The 19,511-nt window shown below is 33.4% G+C and overlaps 2 protein-coding genes across 4 annotated transcripts; both read left to right on the forward strand.

Moving 5' to 3' along the window:
• The first annotated feature begins 1,931 nt into the window (after positions 1-1,931).
• Positions 1,932-6,668, forward strand: LOC115709008 (protein ROOT INITIATION DEFECTIVE 3). Its single transcript, XM_030637028.2, has 8 exons — positions 1,932-2,261; positions 4,360-4,473; positions 4,554-4,687; positions 4,806-4,953; positions 5,292-5,464; positions 5,690-5,811; positions 5,891-6,123; positions 6,208-6,668. The coding sequence occupies exons 1-8, from the start codon at positions 2,031-2,033 to the stop codon at positions 6,466-6,468; spliced, it is 1,416 nt and encodes a 471-aa protein (XP_030492888.2). The 5' UTR covers positions 1,932-2,030; the 3' UTR covers positions 6,469-6,668.
• A 4,553-nt stretch (positions 6,669-11,221) lies between these two features.
• LOC115711280 (argininosuccinate synthase, chloroplastic) lies at positions 11,222-13,938 on the forward strand. Of its 3 annotated transcripts, none has more exons than XM_061111918.1 (8): positions 11,222-11,459; positions 11,844-11,963; positions 12,093-12,141; positions 12,265-12,447; positions 12,561-12,635; positions 12,737-12,922; positions 13,004-13,092; positions 13,185-13,938. In XM_061111918.1, exons 2-8 carry the CDS (start codon positions 11,866-11,868, stop codon positions 13,735-13,737), a joined length of 1,233 nt encoding a protein of 410 aa, XP_060967901.1. In that variant the 5' UTR covers positions 11,222-11,459; positions 11,844-11,865; the 3' UTR covers positions 13,738-13,938. The 3 variants fall into 3 exon arrangements, with proteins under 3 accessions (XP_060967901.1, XP_060967902.1, XP_030495480.2); XM_061111919.1 differs by lacking the exon at positions 11,222-11,459 and adding an exon at positions 11,578-11,735; XM_030639620.2 differs by lacking the exon at positions 11,222-11,459 and having other exon boundaries at positions 11,694-11,963.
• The last annotated feature ends 5,573 nt before the right edge of the window (positions 13,939-19,511 follow it).

Raw genomic sequence — 19,511 nt, forward strand, 5'->3', positions numbered from 1 at the left:
ATGCGACGAACACCAGGTCTGACTACTCTCTTTCAAATTTGCTCTCTCTCTCTCTCTCTCTCTCTCTCTCTCTCTCTCTCTCTCTCTCTTGTGTTTAGCTCAGCCCAACACTAAAGGGTTGTCACTGGTCACTGTTGGGTAAACGGTGGTCTCCACAGTGCTCAGGGACCCTCAAAATCCCAAACCCCAACATCCATGAGTTTTAAGAGGAGACTTTGAGTTTGAGAGAGAAAGGGATTCAGAGATGGAGAGAGAAGTATAGAGAAAAGAGAGAGATTGGGCTTGAGTTTTGTATGAAAAATCTTCTGTGAATGATAAAAATTCTTGACTAAGTGTGAGAGTTGAAACACTTTAAGAGAATCTAACAAAGAATCCTCTCGACTGTATTATACATGTTATTGTTCAATCAATAAAGAGAATTTGGTAGTATTGCAGAACTAGAGTAGAGTCATAGATCACATCAATCTATCGAACTTGAACCAATCTATATCTTGAAGTTAATTTATCATTTTATTGCTTTAATTATTTTTAAAATTTATAATATTCTATTCATTCTTATTTTTTTTTTCAATTATTATTGCGTGTTTGTTATTCTTATTATTACTAATTAAATGATGATTAAATTTTAATTAATATGATTATCCACTTTAGTCTTAATTTTTTTCACATATACTATTAGAGTTTGTCACACATTACTAATGCATAGAAATAAAAGGGAAATTTGATTTTCTATACTTACATATACCTAATATTTTTTCCCTAAACTAATAATTTCTACATTGATAATATATGACCACTTTTCCAAAACCCAAAAAATATCCCTCTCAAAAACTCTTTTTTTTTTTTTTCAATTTTTCTGGGCTTTTAAGGGGTCGGGTCCGATGGGGCCCGATGCCCGTCCGATGCCCGCCCGATGGGACATGTTTTTGGATTTTTGAAATCGGGTCCGATGGGCCCGATGCCAAATTTTTGGGGTCCGATGGGTTTTTTGGATTTTTGAAGTCGGGGGCCCGATGGGCACGATGCCCCGTCCGATGGGCCCGATGCCCGTCCGATGGGGTCCGATGGGATCATACCCCACCTTAAAAACCCCAAAAAAATGAATTTTTTGCGCGGCATCGGACCTTCTTCTTCTCCGGTGGTGTTCGGCCGACGTGCGTGCGTGAGTTCGGTTGAGATGGCGTGCGTGCGTGCGTGCGTGGGTTCGGTCGAGTGGGCGTGGGTTCGGTTCGTGGATGGTGCTTTGAGTCTCCATCGGTGCGTGTTTACGGTGTTGTGGACAGTGGTGAGGAACCGGCATTTTGGGCGGTAGTGAGGAGCCGAGGCTTTGGGCGGTGGTGAGGGGGATTGGGGGTTGTGGTTTGGTCGGTTGAGAGAGAGATAGACGAAGAGAGAGATGGGGAAGAGAGAGAGATAAGGTTGAGTTATGGGAGGAATAGTATTAGGTTTTAGATAAAATTGTCACATATTTTCAATTTTTATATGTATTCAATTAGGGAAAAAATTATCCTCCAATTAATGCATAGATATTCAAATTTCCCAAATAAAATGTGATATATAAGATGAATAGACTACTCCTCAATTAATTTTAAAATTGAACCTTATTCATCTTATCTCCAAATTCTACCATAAACATCACAATTAAGAAAAATAAAAAGTCTACCTTTAGTAACATTAATAATCATAGCCGACCACTACAGAAAATCTTACGGACCCACTAGAAAGATAAGATGACGTGGCATATTTCCATTGGATTAGAAGAAGGAGAACACTATCAAAAGAGCCAGAATACCATAACAAACTTTGTCGCATCTGACAATACCAAGTGCCAAGTGTCGTTCATTCCTTGCAAGTGTTCTGTTTTTGCATGCAAAGCAAAAACGCTCTTAAATAAGTTGTCGTTTCTTTCTAGTATGTTTTCCTTATTTATTAGTATAATATAATAATCTCCATATCTCTCCACACTACAAAAAAACCAAACGAAAGACATTCTTTTCTTTACAGAAAATTAAGAGACAAGAGAATAAATTATGGGTATGGGTAATAGTGATGAAGCTTTGGTAGTGTGCAGCAACAAGAGCTCGGCAACAGGGATGAGTATAATGGACATGAGCACAGGGGAACAACTCCTTCACATACCAACTTGTGCTTCTCCTCCTCATGGCTTGTGCTGCTTGAGAAATCACTTCCTTTTTGCTTCTCAGATTCATAGGCATGGCTCCGTTGGAGGAGGAGCCATCTTCATGTGGCACTTAAACAAGGTCTGTTTATATATATATATATATATATAGATAATTATTATATCATTTTGATAAGAGATTGATTAACTCTTCTTAATGCTATACCTCTGTTTTCACAACATTAATTGGCCTTTGTTGTTGTTTGTTCGTCCATTGAGGTGTTAATTGTCATTTTGATTTATAGAGAGTTGCATTAGATTTGATCATTTGAAGTAACAAAGGTAGAGGTTGTACGTACCCATATGAGCCAACCCACTAAAGAGAAATAGACACAAGAAAAGACCAATAGACTAAACCAACCATACAAAAACGAAAAAGTCACTCCGCAATCAATTATCTACAATATCAAATAAATTATCTTTATTTTTGGTAAATTTATCAAGAGTTATAGTCATAGTTATTCTCTTGTTTTCAGAATTGAGGCTTCTATTCTTTTTGTATGATATTTTTTCTTTTCAAATGAGTTTTTCTAATATAAAAAAAAATGGGAAATTTACATGGTATACTAACTTTTGTCATTTTCTTACAAAAATACTGTTAGGCGGAATTTTTAACTTTTTTACTGTGTTTTTTCATAAGTTTCATACTGCAGTATACTGTATTAAGTTTTCACTGGTGTTCTACTGGTGTTTTACTAGTGTTCTACTGTTGTTTTGAGTTGTTCTGCTTTGTGTTTTACTGGTGTTTTACAAAAACACAGTATTTTTGAAAAGATTTCCGTATGACAGTATTTTTGTAAAAGTTAACTCAAATTCCAGTATTTTTGTAAATTTCCCAAAAAAATTATGTTAACTCAATTCGGTAACATCTCCAATTGAAGTATAAATAAGTGGTGAAAAGCTAAAATATAATTCATTTAACAAAAAGTGTGCTCCAATAATGTGCAAAAAAGTATGTAAATTTGGCACATAGCAAATTTTGTGCCAAATTAGGCACAATATTTGCTATAATGTAAAATTTATACCACAATAAATGCACTACTTTTTATTTATATTTATGTCATTTCTATTATTTTATAAGTATATTTAACTATCACATTAAATTATGAAATATTTATATTATTTTTTTTTTATTGTCTTACATATTAAAATAATAATAAAATTGATTATAAAGTTATTAAATTTTATTTTTTTTTAATAAAACATTAATTAGATATTAAATTTTATATCAAAATTTTATAATTGTGTATTGGAAAATAAAGTTAAAATTTAGTGTAAATTTACTACAAAATTATTTTTTATGCTAAATAATAAATATAATACTATTTTTACATTTCCCAAATAGAATTATATGTCATTTTCTATTCTTAATAAGTATTTGTTTTTTCTTTATTTAATGCTAACTCTAAGGTGGCATTTAGTATTGTAATATCATTGACTTTTCTATTAATTCGGTGAAATGAATGAATAATTGCTATTATACATACTAGTATGCCTAGTAAGTATATATTGGCCGTTATAATCGGTCAAAAGTCAAATCTTATTGTTTTGGAATGTTATGATAGCTTTCTAAATAAATAAATTATTTAGTCAATGAAGTCAAGGATTTGAGTGAGAAAAAAAAAATAGAAACCTAATTAATTAATTCATTGCAAAATTTGTGAAAATGTAACCGATAAAATATAAGTTTATTTGAGGAAGCTAATAGGTTAAGAGAGGTTGGAGGATGAGAAGTTAACCTTGAATAAGAGAAATGCAAATCTAGCACCTTCTAAGATGATGGGCCGTCATTAGGCATAAGTGGGCTAAATTCGCCTTTAGGGCTCACTCATTCTAGAAATCCAAATAAAAAAATATATTTTAAAAAACATACATATTTTTTTTAATAATTTTTAAAAATATTATTTATCTTTATATAATAAAAGCTCAAAAATTTGCTCGCGGTGCTTGTTTTTGGTCTGATCGTCTTTTTACTGAGAACAATGTTTCTTCTGCTCTTCAGTCTATTGTGATAGCGGATATTGCTATTTAATGAATTATTTTTGTTCAAAAAAATAAAATAAAATTAAGAGCTCAATTTTTTTTTTTTTTACTTATGACCTAATATCGAGTTTTATATTTTACGAGTTTTATGAGTAATACAAATTAAGTATGACATAACAATATATTCAAAATTTCAGCCTCAACCACCTCTTAGAAGCTATCCATTGGAAGCCATTGGACCACTTTCTTGCACAAAAGATGGTGTATATCTTTCAGGTGGAGCTCTATCTGGAAATGCTTATATATGGGAGGTTGGTATAATTAATTAACTAGCACAACAAAAACACTTATAATTATAATAAGTATTTTTCATATTGAAAATTTCTGATAGGTTTGTAGTGGAAAACTGCTTAAGACTTGGCGAGCACATCATCGATCTTTGACATGTATGTTGTTTTCTGATGATGGGTCTCTTTTCGTTTCTGGTTCAGAGGATGGCATCATATGTGTTTGGTCTATGATTAGGTAATGATTGACGATTATTATAAGTTTCAATTGCTCTTAATTATTTAATTAAATAAAGTTTAAGAAAGAAAGAAAGAAATCATAACTAAACAAGTATATATATACTATTAATAAAAAGTTTGCTAGATGTGGAAGATTTAAGCTCAAGTTCAATATTGCATTTCACTTTGGAGCATAGTTCTTCACCTATAACAGGTCTGTCAAGTACATCATCAGTCAGCTCAAGTTCAGGTTTAGTATCAAGCTCCAAAGATGGCACATGCAAGGTAATAATAACCACCATTTTTTTTTCTTATTATCGTACGATTTTGTTACAGTCGTACTATTTTAACTATTAAATATTTATTTAATTAAAAAAAACTAATTTAATTTTTCTATTTAAATTTATATATTTTTAATTAAAAATAAGATATATAATAATTAGTTATTACGTGTGCTTTAATAATATGTCTCAATGGGTTTTTGACACACTTAACAACCAAAAGTAAGAATATATATAAAATGTAGATTTTAATGTAAAGATTAAAAAAAATAAAAGTAAGAATTTATAAAAGAAAAACTAAAATGTAAATATGTATATTTGTTTGGGTGTGTTTTTTTGTAGGTGTCAGATTTAGTGTTGGGAAGGATCACAAGAACTATTATTTATCCACAATCGATAACTGAGATAGTTGTTCACCCAACTGGGCAGATTCTAATATGTGGAACTGTACATGGAACAATTTTCATCAATAACCTCCATTTTGAAGATCAACTAGTAGAGCTACAAGGACACAAGTAACACTTCCTACCCTTTAGTTTCAAATGCATAAATTTTTTATCAAAGTCTAAGTTAGCCTTTAGAGATGTTGCCCCATTAGAGATGCTCTAGCCTCTAAGGCTATCCATTTCTACTGTGTGTGTGTTTTTTTTAAGAATCAATACTACTCTGTTCTGATCATTATTTTCAAAAAAATACTACTCTGATCATTATTTAGTTGCACAAGTTATTGGTTCATGCAGTGGGGCAGTAACTGCATTGACCTTCAGTCAATCAAGTTTGGTATCTGCATCTGAGGATTGCACCATCTGCATATGGGATATCACTACATGGAAAATCAAACAAAAATTCAACTACCAAAAAGGTGAAGAAGATCAACAGTTAATATGATCACTCTCCTATTATTAACTATTTTCTTACTATATGCTGTTTATTTAAAGCAGGAGCAGTAACCAACTTGGTTGTAATACACCAGTCTTGGCTACTTCCAATGGCGAATAATAACCGAAAATCGATGAACTCATTTCGGGTTTCATCTTCACTAGACAAGTATCCTCAGCATCAGAAATTTTCCAAGGAAACAATCACTCTTATTCCCAACTCATCATCATCATCAAGTTTTCAAAGCATCAGTACTGGTTCATGCCAACAAATACTCAAGTTGCAGCAATCACAGGTTAATTTAGTTTTAGCTAGCTTTGTTGTGAGTTCATGTTATGTGTTTTTCTTTTAATTTTTTATTTTTATTTTTGGGGATTAGAAAGAGTTGACACCAGAAGCAGCAGCAGCAGCCATGCAAATGGAAGTGGAAAAATGTATGAAGAATAGGATTTGGGCATTGAAGATGACAAAGCATGTTATGGAGATGAATAGGCATTTACAATCACGTTTACTTGACTTAATGCAGATTAGGTTCTTAAGCTGTAGAGAAAGAAGAAATCATAAGCTTTTTCTTGATCAGAGTACTTCTTCTAACAATAACAATGGATCACCATCACAAGATCATGACCACCATCAATAATCAGAGTTATATATATGTATAATTTTTGGAACAAAGATTGTATATGGTTTATTACTTACATAGTAGCAGCCATGAATATGATGGAAATTAAGGTTCATTTCTGTGTTTGTTACTAGTTACTTCATAATTAGTAATGAGGCATTTTATTTTTTATAATTACTCCAGAAATTAAGACATTTTCATATGATCATTTACCAAAATAATGACTTTGATTTTACAAAAAGCTATCTAAAATATCAACAATAATATGTTTACAAATTAAACTGTTACATACGTATATGTGGAAAAGTGAAGGAAATCCGTGACTTTTGTGTTATCAATCAGAGTAATATATACAAGATACAAGCATAATGGTAGGCTACAAATTAGCTAACTGATTGCTAAATTAATGTAATAAATATTGATTAACTAAATAAAGATATATATATATATATACAATAATAAAAGAATATATGCTAAATATATTCTAACACACCCCTCAGTTGAAGCAAGAGACTCTCGTATGCTTAGATTGTCCCTAAAATCATTAAATAGAATGTGTAGAAGCCCTTTTGTAAAAATATTAGCAATTTGGTAACAGGATGGCACATGAAGCACACAGACTTTGCCACGAGCCACTTTCTCACGAATGAAATGAATATCCATCTCAATGTATTTGGTCTGTTGATGTTGAACAGGATTTTTGAATAAGTATACCGCACTTACATTGTCATAGTAAACTAGAGTAGCCTTTTGAATGGGACAATGCAACTCTAGAAGCAAGTTTCCGATCCAGTAGGAATCAGAAATAACATTATCCACACCTTTGTATTCCGCCTCTGCACTGCTGGAGAAGAGAGTTGGCTGCTGTTTGGAAAACCAAGAGACCAAATTATCCCCGAGGAAAACACAATACTCAGAAGTGGAACGACGAGTGTCAGGACACCCACCCCAATCAGCATCTGTATAAGAGATTAGTCTATCAATTGTGGATTTGTACAAATGCAAATCGTGGGATAAATACCCTGAAAGTAGCGTATGATAAGCTTGAGAGCACTCATATGCTAATTTGTCGGAGCATGCATATGAAGACAAATTTATTGCACGTCATAAGATATATCAGGCCCAGTGAAAGTAAAATATTGAAGAGCTCCTGGAAGACTACGATATTTAGTTGGATCATCAAAAGGAGCATTGCTAGTGGCACTAAGTTTGGACTTAGTGTCAACAGAAGTAGGACATGAGCTGTAGTTAGACATGCATAAGATATATCAGGCCCAGTGAAAGTAAAATATTGAAGAGCTCCTGGAAGACTACGGTATTTAGTTGGACCATCAAAAGGAGCATCACCAGTGGCACTAAGTTTGGACTTAGTGTCAACAGAAGTAGGACATGAACTGTAGTTAGACATGTCGACACTTTCAATAATTTTTGCAACATATTGTTTTTGATATAAAAATAGACCATGGGTATGACGAGTAACAACAATACTCGAAAAGAAACTCAGAGGACCTAAGTCCTTCATAGCAAACCCAAAACCGAACAGAGTCATAAAATGCTTAGGAAGGTGATCAGATGAAGCCGTAAGTATAATGTCATCTACATACAACAGAATATAAGCAGTGTTAGTACCATTTTTGTAAATAAATAAAGAGTGATTGGACTTATTATGAGAGAATCCAATGGTAGCAATAAAATCAACAAACCTTTGATACCATGCGCAAAGAGCCTGTTTCAAACTATATAAAGATTTTTTTAAGAGGCAAACATGATTTGGATGATTTTAGTCTCAAAAATTCATGGATTGATGCATATAAACTGTTTCATTAAGATGACCATGTAAAAAAATATTTTTGGCATCCATTTAATGGATAGACCAAGATTTAGAGACAATAATACTGAGAACTGCTCTTATGATAGCAGGTTTAACCACGGGGCTAAACCTCTCATCACAATCAACTCCTTGCTCTTGTAGTTTCTGTCACCTACAAAACGAGTCTTATAATGCTCAAAAAAACCATCAAAATTATATTTATAGCACAAAATCCACATAGAACGAATAATATTCACATCTCCTGGCCTAGGCACTAATACTCAAGTCTTATTATCAATTAAAGCAATAAATTCATCCAACATTGCATGATTCCAATTTGAGTCACGACCTGCACTAACATGATTTTTTAGAATAGGAAAAATGTCCTTAGTGGTGGTTGCATGACAATTGGTAGAGTACTTAGAATTTGGCTTATATTGATAGCACAAGTTGTCATGCGGTGTAGCATGGGGTTATTAGGCCTAAGAGAGGAGTGTGGTGCTGACATTGATGTATGTGACGATAGAATTCGGGCCAGGGATTGGGCCATGTGAGGTGGGTGAGGCCAAGATAGGAGAAGAAGTTGGAGGGGGCTGCTGCAGCATCTAGGCTACATGAGGAGTGGGCCTGGACTTAGCAGCATGAGAAGTGGGGGTGGCTGGGCTCGTGTGAGCGTGTGCCTCATTGTGAGGAATAGGTGGAGAGTTGGGTCGTTGGGTTGGGTCAGGTTGTGGATTTGGTGGTGCTAGATTCTGAGAGAATAACATTCATGATTGATGGATCAATATTATCACTCAGAAAATCATAATTTGTAGGAGTGGTTTTGTGTAGGGTCAAAAATGGAAATTCAATTTCAACAAAATGCACATGACGAAAAATTATTATCTTTCCACTAGACATATCATAGAAATTTGAGCCACAATGGTTTGGAGCCGGACTAAGATAGGCACAAGGGAAAGACTGTTCCTATAATTTGTTGATAGTAGTGGAGGAAAATAATGAAAAACATAAACAATAGAAAACATGTAAATTCGAGTAAGAAGGGTCACTTTGATAAATGATTTGTGCAGGTAATAAATAATCTAAGACCTTAGAAGGAAGGATATTTAGAAGATATATCGCCATAGATAGAGCATAATGCCAAAAGGATGGTGGCATTGAAGCATGAGCTAGAATGGTCCGAATGATATTATTGATAGATTTTATGTATCTTTCGACTTTACCATTTTAATGCGATGTGTGTGGACAAGAAAGACGAAAGACTATGACGATCAATAAACTGCTCAAGTACCATGAAGGAAATTCATTTTGTGACTTTTGCATTATCAATCATAGTAATATAAACAAGATACACGCATAATGTTAGGCTATAAAATTAACTAACTGATTGTTAAAATAAGAGTTTTTTTGCAGTTAAACCATCTCAACTATCACTTTACTTGTACTTAACCCTCTAAGCTCAAATTTTGACGGTAAAACCTTCCAAACTACTGAATTACTTGTAAATTTAAGGTGTCATCTATTTTTTACAGTTAATTGCCAATATAGACTGCTTATGTGTATACTTTTGTGCATGTGTCAAATTTATATTGGTACATTTAATATTATTATTTTAAAAATATAAAAATTAATTCAAAAATTATAATATTTTTTTATTTTTTTTAAATATTTTATTTTATTTTATTATCATTTTATTTAATTTTAAAAATAAATTTTAAATAATAATATTAGGTGTACTAATATAAATAGGTCATGCGTACAAGAGTGTACACATAAGTAGCTCATAGTGATAGTTAACCGAATGACACCTTAAATTTACTACTAGTTCATTAGTTTAAAGGATTTTACAACTAAAATTTGAGCTTTGAGGATTAAATGCAAGCAAAACAATAATTAAAAGGGTTTAACTATAAAAAAAACTCTTAAAATAATGTATCATATATTGACTAACTAAATAAATATATATACAATAATAAGAGAATATATGCTAAATATATTCTAAGTAATATATACTAAATATATTCTAATTATTGTTAGAATATATTTAGCATATATTCTCTTATTATTGTATACATATTTATTTAGTCGGTCAATATTTATTATATTATTTGCTAAAATAATATAATAAATATTGAATAACTATAAATAGAGATAGATATAATAATTAGAGAATACATCTAAATATATATTGTAACAAAAAGACCATGTACATTCTTACACCATTTCAAGATGGAGTACTAAAAATGGAGTTATAGTAATAATTACACTTAGCCATCTAATCATAAAATTTGAGGGAATAGTAATCTTAAATTTTTTGTTATTGTTGCAATTGACCCATTTCCACTGTTAAGTGCCACTCAAGAATATAAAGTGACAATATAATGCCAACATATTATGTCTATTCTCATTTATTTTGAAGTAATAATAGCATTGGTTTTATTGGAGGAATAAAATAAAATAATATAGTGTAATATTCCTTCTTTTTCCCTGAATTACGTAAAGCATAAGCATATTAGTTTTTTTTCCTCCATTTCATAAAGAAAGGAGAAAGGAGAGAGCCTTGGAAAAATTACATTTGATATTGTTTTTAAAGAAAAAAAAGTTTGTTTTATAGAATGTAGTACTTAGGTGGCGTTTGGTTAGAGGTAAAAGAATGAAAAGGAAACAATTTTTATTCCATTCCTTTGTTTGGTTGAATTTTGAAGTATTGGAATAGCATTCCAATGGAATGCTCTTTCTACCATTTTGGTGGAATGACTATTCCATTTTAAAAAAAAAAGAATGACTATGACTATCAAATTTTTTTATGCATTTTAAATTTTATTCCATTCCATTCATATTCCTATTCTTATTCTCATTCTCATTCTTATATTTTCATTCCTCCCAACAAAACGCTTCCTTAATGTAGAAACATATAACAAATGTTTATAAATTTGTAAAAACTATTTATAAATCTGTAGTTGTTTACAAAAACAAAAATTGAATTATTAACAACTTTCATTTTATTTGAATACACACCCAAATATGTAGTCATGCATTATAATGAAGTCCAACTATTTATTATGGGAATCCTTTATCATATATTATTTTTATTTAAACATTTATATATTACAACTATATATAATTTAAGACTCGAATATCGAACAACATACCTTATCATGTTACAACAACATTTTTGCCTTTTGTAATGAAATCGTATGTAAGTTTTATATATTTTTTTTTTTGAATTAAGCATTTATATATTACAATGCATAACCTGAGAATTAAACCCAAGACCTCCAACATACACACCTCCTCAGATAGCCTTACATACGGTTATATGTAAGTTCTACATACATAAATAGCCTCTATGTTACACACGTGATTATATATATTTTTTTTTCTTTCAAGGAAAAATATATTCTATCAAAAAAGAGGTGGATTCCACTGCTCTAGTCCACCTGCATATTATAGTAGAGATTCAATGAAATTATAGGTTGAAACGACACCCTCTCCTCTCCTCACACATTCCTATTATATATTAAATATATAGCTTTCATGTTTGGACTCATTGTCATAAAACCCTATTCTTTTTCTTCCTCAGAAAACAGAGAGAGATTGTAAAAATGGCCACTGAACAAAGAGGCTTAAGAGGTAAACTGACGAAGGTGGTTCTGGCTTATAGTGGTGGCTTGGACACTTCTGTCATTGTTCCATGGCTAAGGTACTATGTTTAATTTGGAAGAAACAAAGAAAGAATCGTATTTTACAATAATGGGATATTTTCATTAACAAAACTATGGAATAAAATATCTTAAAGTTTTGAACTTTGAATTTGTATTAATATATGCAGGGAAAACTATGGTTGTGAAGTTGTTTGCTTCACTGCTGATGTTGGTCAAGTATGTGTTTCTAATTTGATTTTTTTTTTTTTGTTGGAATGTTGTTTAGATGGTATTAATTAACAATTGATGGGTTTGATTCTCTGTATTGCTTTCCTGTACTTGAACATGGAATTTTTATAGGGTATAAAGGAATTGGAAGGGTTGGAAGAGAAGGCCAAGGCTAGTGGGGCTTGTCAGTTGGTAGTGAAAGATTTACAAGAGGAATTTGTAAGTGATTACATATTCCCTTGTTTAAGAGCTGGTGCTATTTATGAGAGAAAATACTTATTGGGTACTTCAATGGCCAGACCTGTTATTGCCAAGGTGAGTTTTTCTTCTCACAATGAAAGAGTAACTGAACAGAAATATACAATGTTATGTTGTTGATTGATTCATGTCATGATGTATTTATGTAACATATTGATGAAATTAAACAGGCCATGGTTGATGTTGCTAAACAAGTTGGAGCTGATGCTGTTGCTCATGGATGCACAGGAAAAGGAAATGATCAGGCATGTTTAACAATTTTAAGCATTTGAAAACATGAATTAAACATTCATTGTGCTTATTTTTTTTACTCAGTTCTGTTTTTGTTTCAATTTATTCACTTCAGGTTCGGTTTGAGTTGACTTTCTTTGCTCTAGATCCCAAACTACATGTTGTGGTTCCTTGGAGGGAGTGGGATATTACTGGTAGAGAGGATGCTATTGAATATGCCAAGAAACACAATGTGCCTGTACCAGTGACTAAGAAATCCATTTATAGCAGAGATGGTAACTTGTGGCACCTTAGTCATGAGGTAATATTTGTTACTCGCATTGATAATAAATCTGTTCATGGTCTAGCTAAGCATGCCTTTAATTAAAGTCTTTTTTGGTAGGGTGACATCCTAGAAGACCCTGCAAAAGAGCCCAAGAAGGATATGTACATGTTAACAGTTGATCCAGAAGATGCACCAAATGAACCTGAGTAACTTTCTTCCTGAGCACCTTCACATTGATTTTGAGTTAATTATTGTCATGGTTTTACCACTAACATACATATTGTTTTTATCTTTGAAGGTATTTGGAGATTGGGATAGTCTCAGGGTTGCCTGTTTCAGTCAATGGAAAGGAGCTTTCCCCTGCATCACTACTCAAAGAGCTCAACCAAATTGGTGGAAAGCATGGAATAGGCCGAGTTGACATGGTTGAAAATCGCCTTGTTGGCATGAAGAGCCGTGGTGTGTATGAAACTCCTGGTGGCACCATCCTCTATGCTGCTGCCCTCGAGCTTGAATCGTTGACACTAGATCGAGAAACAATTCAAGTTAAGGACTCTCTAGCACTCAAGTATGCAGAGTTGGTGTATGCAGGAAGGTGGTTTGATCCACTTAGAGAATCTTTAGATGCTTTCATGAAGAACATAACAAAAACTACAACAGGTTCAGTGACTCTAAAACTGTACAAAGGCTCTGTGACTGTAACAAGTAGAAGTAGTCCCTTTAGTCTTTACAGACAAGACATTTCATCTTTTGAGAGTGGAGACATATATGATCAAGCTGATGCTGCTGGCTTCATTCGGCTCTATGGGCTTCCAATGAGAGTTAGAGCAATGCTTGAGAAGGGTATGTGATGTGATATAATATAATAGTCTTTCCTTTCAATAACAGTGCTGTTTGCACTGAGTCAGGGCATTTGAGGTTGTGTTCATGCAATTCTCATATGATGCTTTAGCTTTCTTTCTTTTTACTTCTGAGCTTTGATTACTAATGTTGTAATGAAGGCCAGGTGTAACTCTCCTTTGTTTGAGAAATAAATGCAATTAGTCTTAAAAGTTGTCTAAATTAAAATGCATTACATGTTTTTAAATCTCTTAATTCAGATTATAAAAGTTAGAACTGTAAATTTTATTGTATTTTCTTTTAATAATGAACATATCATTGTACAAATAAATTTATCTAAACAAGTTTCTAATCCACCCTGAACACTTGAACACCAAATGGTGAACAAGCTGTAAGAGCATCTCTAAATGGGGCAATACCATAGCTTTCAAAATACACACATTATTTTAAAATATATATTTTTTTATTTTCTCTTTTATCTACATAAAATTTGACACATTTTCCTATAAAAATTACTCTAACGTGGGCAACTTCAAAAATTGTCCACCATAATCTTACATACCACTTTTTTAATTATTTTTTTATTAAAGGAGAAAAATTTATTAATCATGACAGAAAATACTACATAAATCGGTATCTACAAAACAACAAAATGCAGACTTATTTATATGTTACAAACAAAATCAAAGATTTGTTGATCCCTCTTAAAAAGATTCCTCCTATTAAGAAGTAGTAATCTCATTTTAAGTATAATTCTAATCAAATTGTTCACATAAGAAATCAAAAAAATATTTTGCTCAAAGATACAAGCATTTCGATTCCACCAATTAAATAAGTTGCTATCGCACAAATAGCCGCAACAACCCTATGAAGCATGCTGTGATCTCGATTAGCATTCAACTACAAAAGTCAATTCAGATAAGATTCTAGCCAAATAGCAATACCAAACCAAGAATGGATAGTGTGCATGAGATGCTGGGGAAAAGAACAATCAAAGAAAAGATGATTATGATAGTCAACACCAACCTCACAAACTGGGTAGCTAGTAGATTTCATGGCAATTCCTCTTGCCAAAAGGTGATTTCTTGTTAATAAGTTATTATGAGAGGCTTGCCAGAGAATAAATCTATGTTTTGGTATGGATAATCTACACCAAATTATTTTGTAATTATCTACTTTAGCATAAAGAGTAAGAAGAGAATTGTAAAGTTTACTGACCCAAAATCTTCCCCCTTTTCTAGCATCTAGAACTGTGTCTTGAGTGAAAACACTTTTAAGATTAAGAAGTTTGCGCCAGTTACAACTCACATCACCTTTCTTATCAACCACCTAAAAATCTTAGTTTTTTAAATAAATAGCATTGATCCATTTAACCCACAGATTATCTTGTTTTGTTGAAATAGCCCAAATGTATCTAGCAATCGAAGCTTTGTTCCACTTGGCTCCTTCCCGGAAACCCAAACCTCCATAATTCTTAGGTTTGCAAAAAAGATCCCAAGAAGCTAGATGCATCTTACTAGAATTACCTTTCACATCCCACAAAAAGTCTCTGCAGAGTTTATCAACTTCCTTGACTATTTTCTTTTGAAGCATAAAGATACTCATCCAATAACAACGAATGTCCAGTAACACCGATTGAATCAATTGCACTCTACCTACGAGAGATGCCTGCTTGGCCAGCTGTGAAGTTTCAATTGAATCTCCGTCTAAATGGGGAAGGGGGCAGGGACGGAGATTATTTTTTGTCCCCGAATGTTAAACGGGGCGGGAACGGGGATCACACTCCCCGTCCCGACGGGAACCCGTTTAGTATTTCATCTTATATTTTTAATAATATTTTATAATTTATAATTTATGTTTGCATTTTTTTAGTATATTAGTATCTTTTTTATGAATTTTAAGTTATATATTGGATAATAATTAGTTTATTGAATAATAATTAATATTTAAAACAAAAAGTACCAAAAATAATAAAAAAGAGTGATAAAATAAAATAGAAAAATTCTACAATGAAACGAAACACTTTTATTTGTTTTGTTATCCGAAATACATTTTTAGTTAATTTTTTTTATAGTTACGTACGTTATAATTATTTAAGATATTCTGTAAAATTTAAAAAAATTTAACATCCAAAAATAATATCCAAATAGTTTGCTACAAGTGTGATTAATTTATTTAAAAAAAAAAAACAAAAGAGAATGCTCTAAGCTAGTAAGCCCAACAAAATTTTTCTCCAAAGTTTTTTTTTTTTATTCACATAAGTTAAAAAGAGCGTACTGCCCATGTTCATGCTCTGTGGCAGTTTTTCAGTTATTTTCATGGTTAATTTGAATTTCCAACTCCCCATGTTCATCTCGATCCCCCACTACCCTTGAATTCCTGATCTCTATTGTATAATTCTGTGTCTATTTCTTGTTTATATCTACCAATGAATCCTCTTTTGAACAAAATGAAGTCCACTATGACTTTATCTGATAATGAAAGCACCGTTTTTGCCATTACTGAAGATGGCACTGATATTGAAACTCCAGAGGAATTTATTTTGATTGCCCGTGTACTTACAACAAGGAAAGTCTGGTTATCTACTTTCCAACGACAGATGGCTGAGCATTGGGATGGAAGGTTTAAGGTTAATATCAAAGAACATCATTCTGATTTGTTCTTATTGTGTTTCGGCTGTGAGGGAGATCGAATCAGAGCTTTAGAAAAAGAGCCGTGGCACTTCCAAAATAACCACATTATCCTTCTTGATCCATCATTATATCTTACTATTACTCCAGACATTATGATTTTCTCTCCTTTTTGGGTCCAAGCCTATCGACTTCCTTTTCTAAGTAAGTCTCGCTCATTGGCTAAATCATTGGCTTCCATCTTGGGTGAATTCCTGGCTGTCCATGATGATTCTTTGAATGAAGGTTGGGGGCCTTTTTTAAGGTTCCGGGTTAAAATGGATATTACCAAACCACTGCTGCGTGGTCGGATGATTACACTTCCTAAGATCAAGGACGAGTTTTGGGTGGAGTTTCGTTATGAACGGTTACCTAACTATTGTATGGAATGTGGTTTGATTGGGCATCTATATCAAAAGTGTAATGTGTTTCTTGAGAAGTTGGACCAAGGAGTGGAACCTGATCTACCATACGGGCCTGAACTAAAAGGATCAAGATTACCAACTAATTCCTATGATCGTTACCGAACGGATTTTCCAAAGGGTAATGCTTGGCCTTTACTCACTCGATTGGCAAGAAATACTTTAGTGACCTTCTACTACTCTTGATCAATCCCCAAAGCCAGATCACATCCTTTTATTCGGTCATCAAACACTAAGCCTCGATAATACCACCGGTTTAAGTCTCATATTGTTCCTGAAGTTTGGTTTTAATATCGGTTGTCTAAACCACAAACTTCTCAATCTATACCAATGTCCATTTTCACTCCTCCTTCCCTTAACAATTTTTCCTTTAACAAAGCCACAGATATCTCATCCACCAATACCTCAGCCATTACCGATCCTATCATCAAAAATAAAGGAAAAGCAATTCTTCCATCTAGCAGTAACCCAACTTCCTCTATACGACTTGATGTGTACACGCCAGATGTGGAACATAAACCAGTTGGACAATCAACTTATTCACCTAGTGTGTTTGCAACATACCCACCAATGCCTAACCCGTCCATTTGGCAAGACACGACCCCTTCCTTTTCCCCACCTAATCTTAACCTTTGTTATGCCCTGGGCGATTAATGCACTGCGCTCTGTGCTTTGCATACTATGAGAACAACATCTCAAGGCCAAGAGAATTCTCATCCGAATCGTACTTTCAAGAGGCAATTTGATACTAACTCCATGAGGCAAACACTTAAAAGGTGCCGCGCTCACCAAACTGAAGTGACTTCTTCTTTGTCAGATGAAATCACTCTGCATCAGTCCGTTTCTACCACTTCAGATTCTGCTGATGTTCAAGACAAGCCAGCGGTGATTGCTCAGCAATCCCGCGGTTCGCCATGAAAATAATCAGTTGGAATGCACGTGGTTTGGGGAATCCAAGTGCATTCCGTCGTCTTCGCTTGCTGGTTAAAGAGCAAGCTCCTCATGTATTGTTTCTTATGGAAACTAAAATTTCGGTTAATTCTCTTTCTCGTTTTAAACAGTCTTTAAATTTTAGTAATGGTTTAGAGGTCCCTAGGACTGGTTTAAAGGGTGGAATCATGTTGTTATGGAAAGATGTTGTTCATGTAACTCTTCTATCAATGAATGTTAATTATTTTGACTGTTACTTGATGAGTACTGATGGACCACGTTGGCATTTATCTTTGGTTTATGGCTTCCCTGAAACTGAAAATAAAAAGCACACATGGACTCTTCTTAAGCGATTACATGATGTGTCTCCACTTGATCCTTGGATGGTTTTAGGGGATCTTAATGAAATTTTCTCCCACATGCACAAAAATGGGGGTCCCTTGAGACAAGATAATCATATGGCTGCTTTTCGAACAACTTTAGACCAATGTTGGTTGAATGAATTGCCTTACTTAGGTGATGATTTCACTTGGACTAGAAGTAAAAAGAATCCTACTGCTCTAAAGGAGAGATTGGATTGGTGTTTGGTTAACAATGTTTGGATGGATTCTCATTCTTTGCCTACTGTAACGCATCTTGACTACTATGGTTCTGACCATAGGGCAATCAGTGTGGTTTTAAATTTTTCTGATCAGTTGGAAAATGATAGAAGACGTTCAAGATTTCGGTTTGAAAGACTTTGGCTAAATGATGCAGAATGTTCGGACATTATATCAGCAAATTGGAATACAAATTCTGCTCTTCATGGTGATATTTTTCAACAATTGGCTGACAGTCTTAATGCTTGTTCAACTAACTTACAACGGTGGCACAATGGCAAGTTTGGTCATATGAAATGAACCGCATTAAAAGAGCCTGATACGAGAGTTAATGACTCGATAAGCATGTTGCACCGGATTCACTTTCTCCACGACGTGTGCAATCATTGAGCAATCTTGGATAAACTTTTGACGATGAAAACATCTTGTGACGGCGATCACGGGTGGAATGGCTCAAATCGGGTGATCGTAATACAAAATTCTTCCATGCCAAAGCTTCATCTCGAAAATCAAATAACCGTATTGTTAAATTACTTGATGAACATGGCAATTATGTCTCTTCCAAGGATGATATTGCTACGGTTATAACACAGTATTTTAATACTCTTTTCAAAGCTTCGGATGAAGATCATTGGGCTCTATCGCATGTTCTTTCAACAATTCCAACCACCATTACTGAGGAACACAATGACTTTCTTCTTCATGAGTTTACTCCTGAAGATGTTACTACTGCATTAAACTCTATGGGGGCGGATAAAAGTCCTGGTATTGATGGTTTTTCAGCAATGTTTTATCACCATAACTGGGAAACAGTTGGTCCTTTGGTCACGCGAGTTGTTCTAAATGTTTTAAATTGTGGAGGCAACCCTGCTGCATTGAATAAAACTCTTATTACTCTCATACCAAAGATCAAGAAGCCAAAAACAATGAAGGACTTTCGACCTATAAGTCTTTGTAATGTTGTGTATAAACTGATCTCCAAGGTTTTGGCTTTGCGTTTAAAACATGTTCTTCCACATGTTATTTCAGAGACTCAGAGTGCTTTCCTTCCAAACAGACTAATTACTGATAATGTTTTGGTGGCCTTTGAGATGGTTCATAGTTTGAAGAATCGAAAGCGAGGAACAAAGGGATATGCTGCTTTAAAACTAGACATGAGTAAAGC

The sequence above is a fragment of the Cannabis sativa genome, chromosome 3, assembly GCF_029168945.1.
Source record: "Cannabis sativa cultivar Pink pepper isolate KNU-18-1 chromosome 3, ASM2916894v1, whole genome shotgun sequence".
NCBI lineage: Eukaryota > Viridiplantae > Streptophyta > Magnoliopsida > Rosales > Cannabaceae > Cannabis > Cannabis sativa.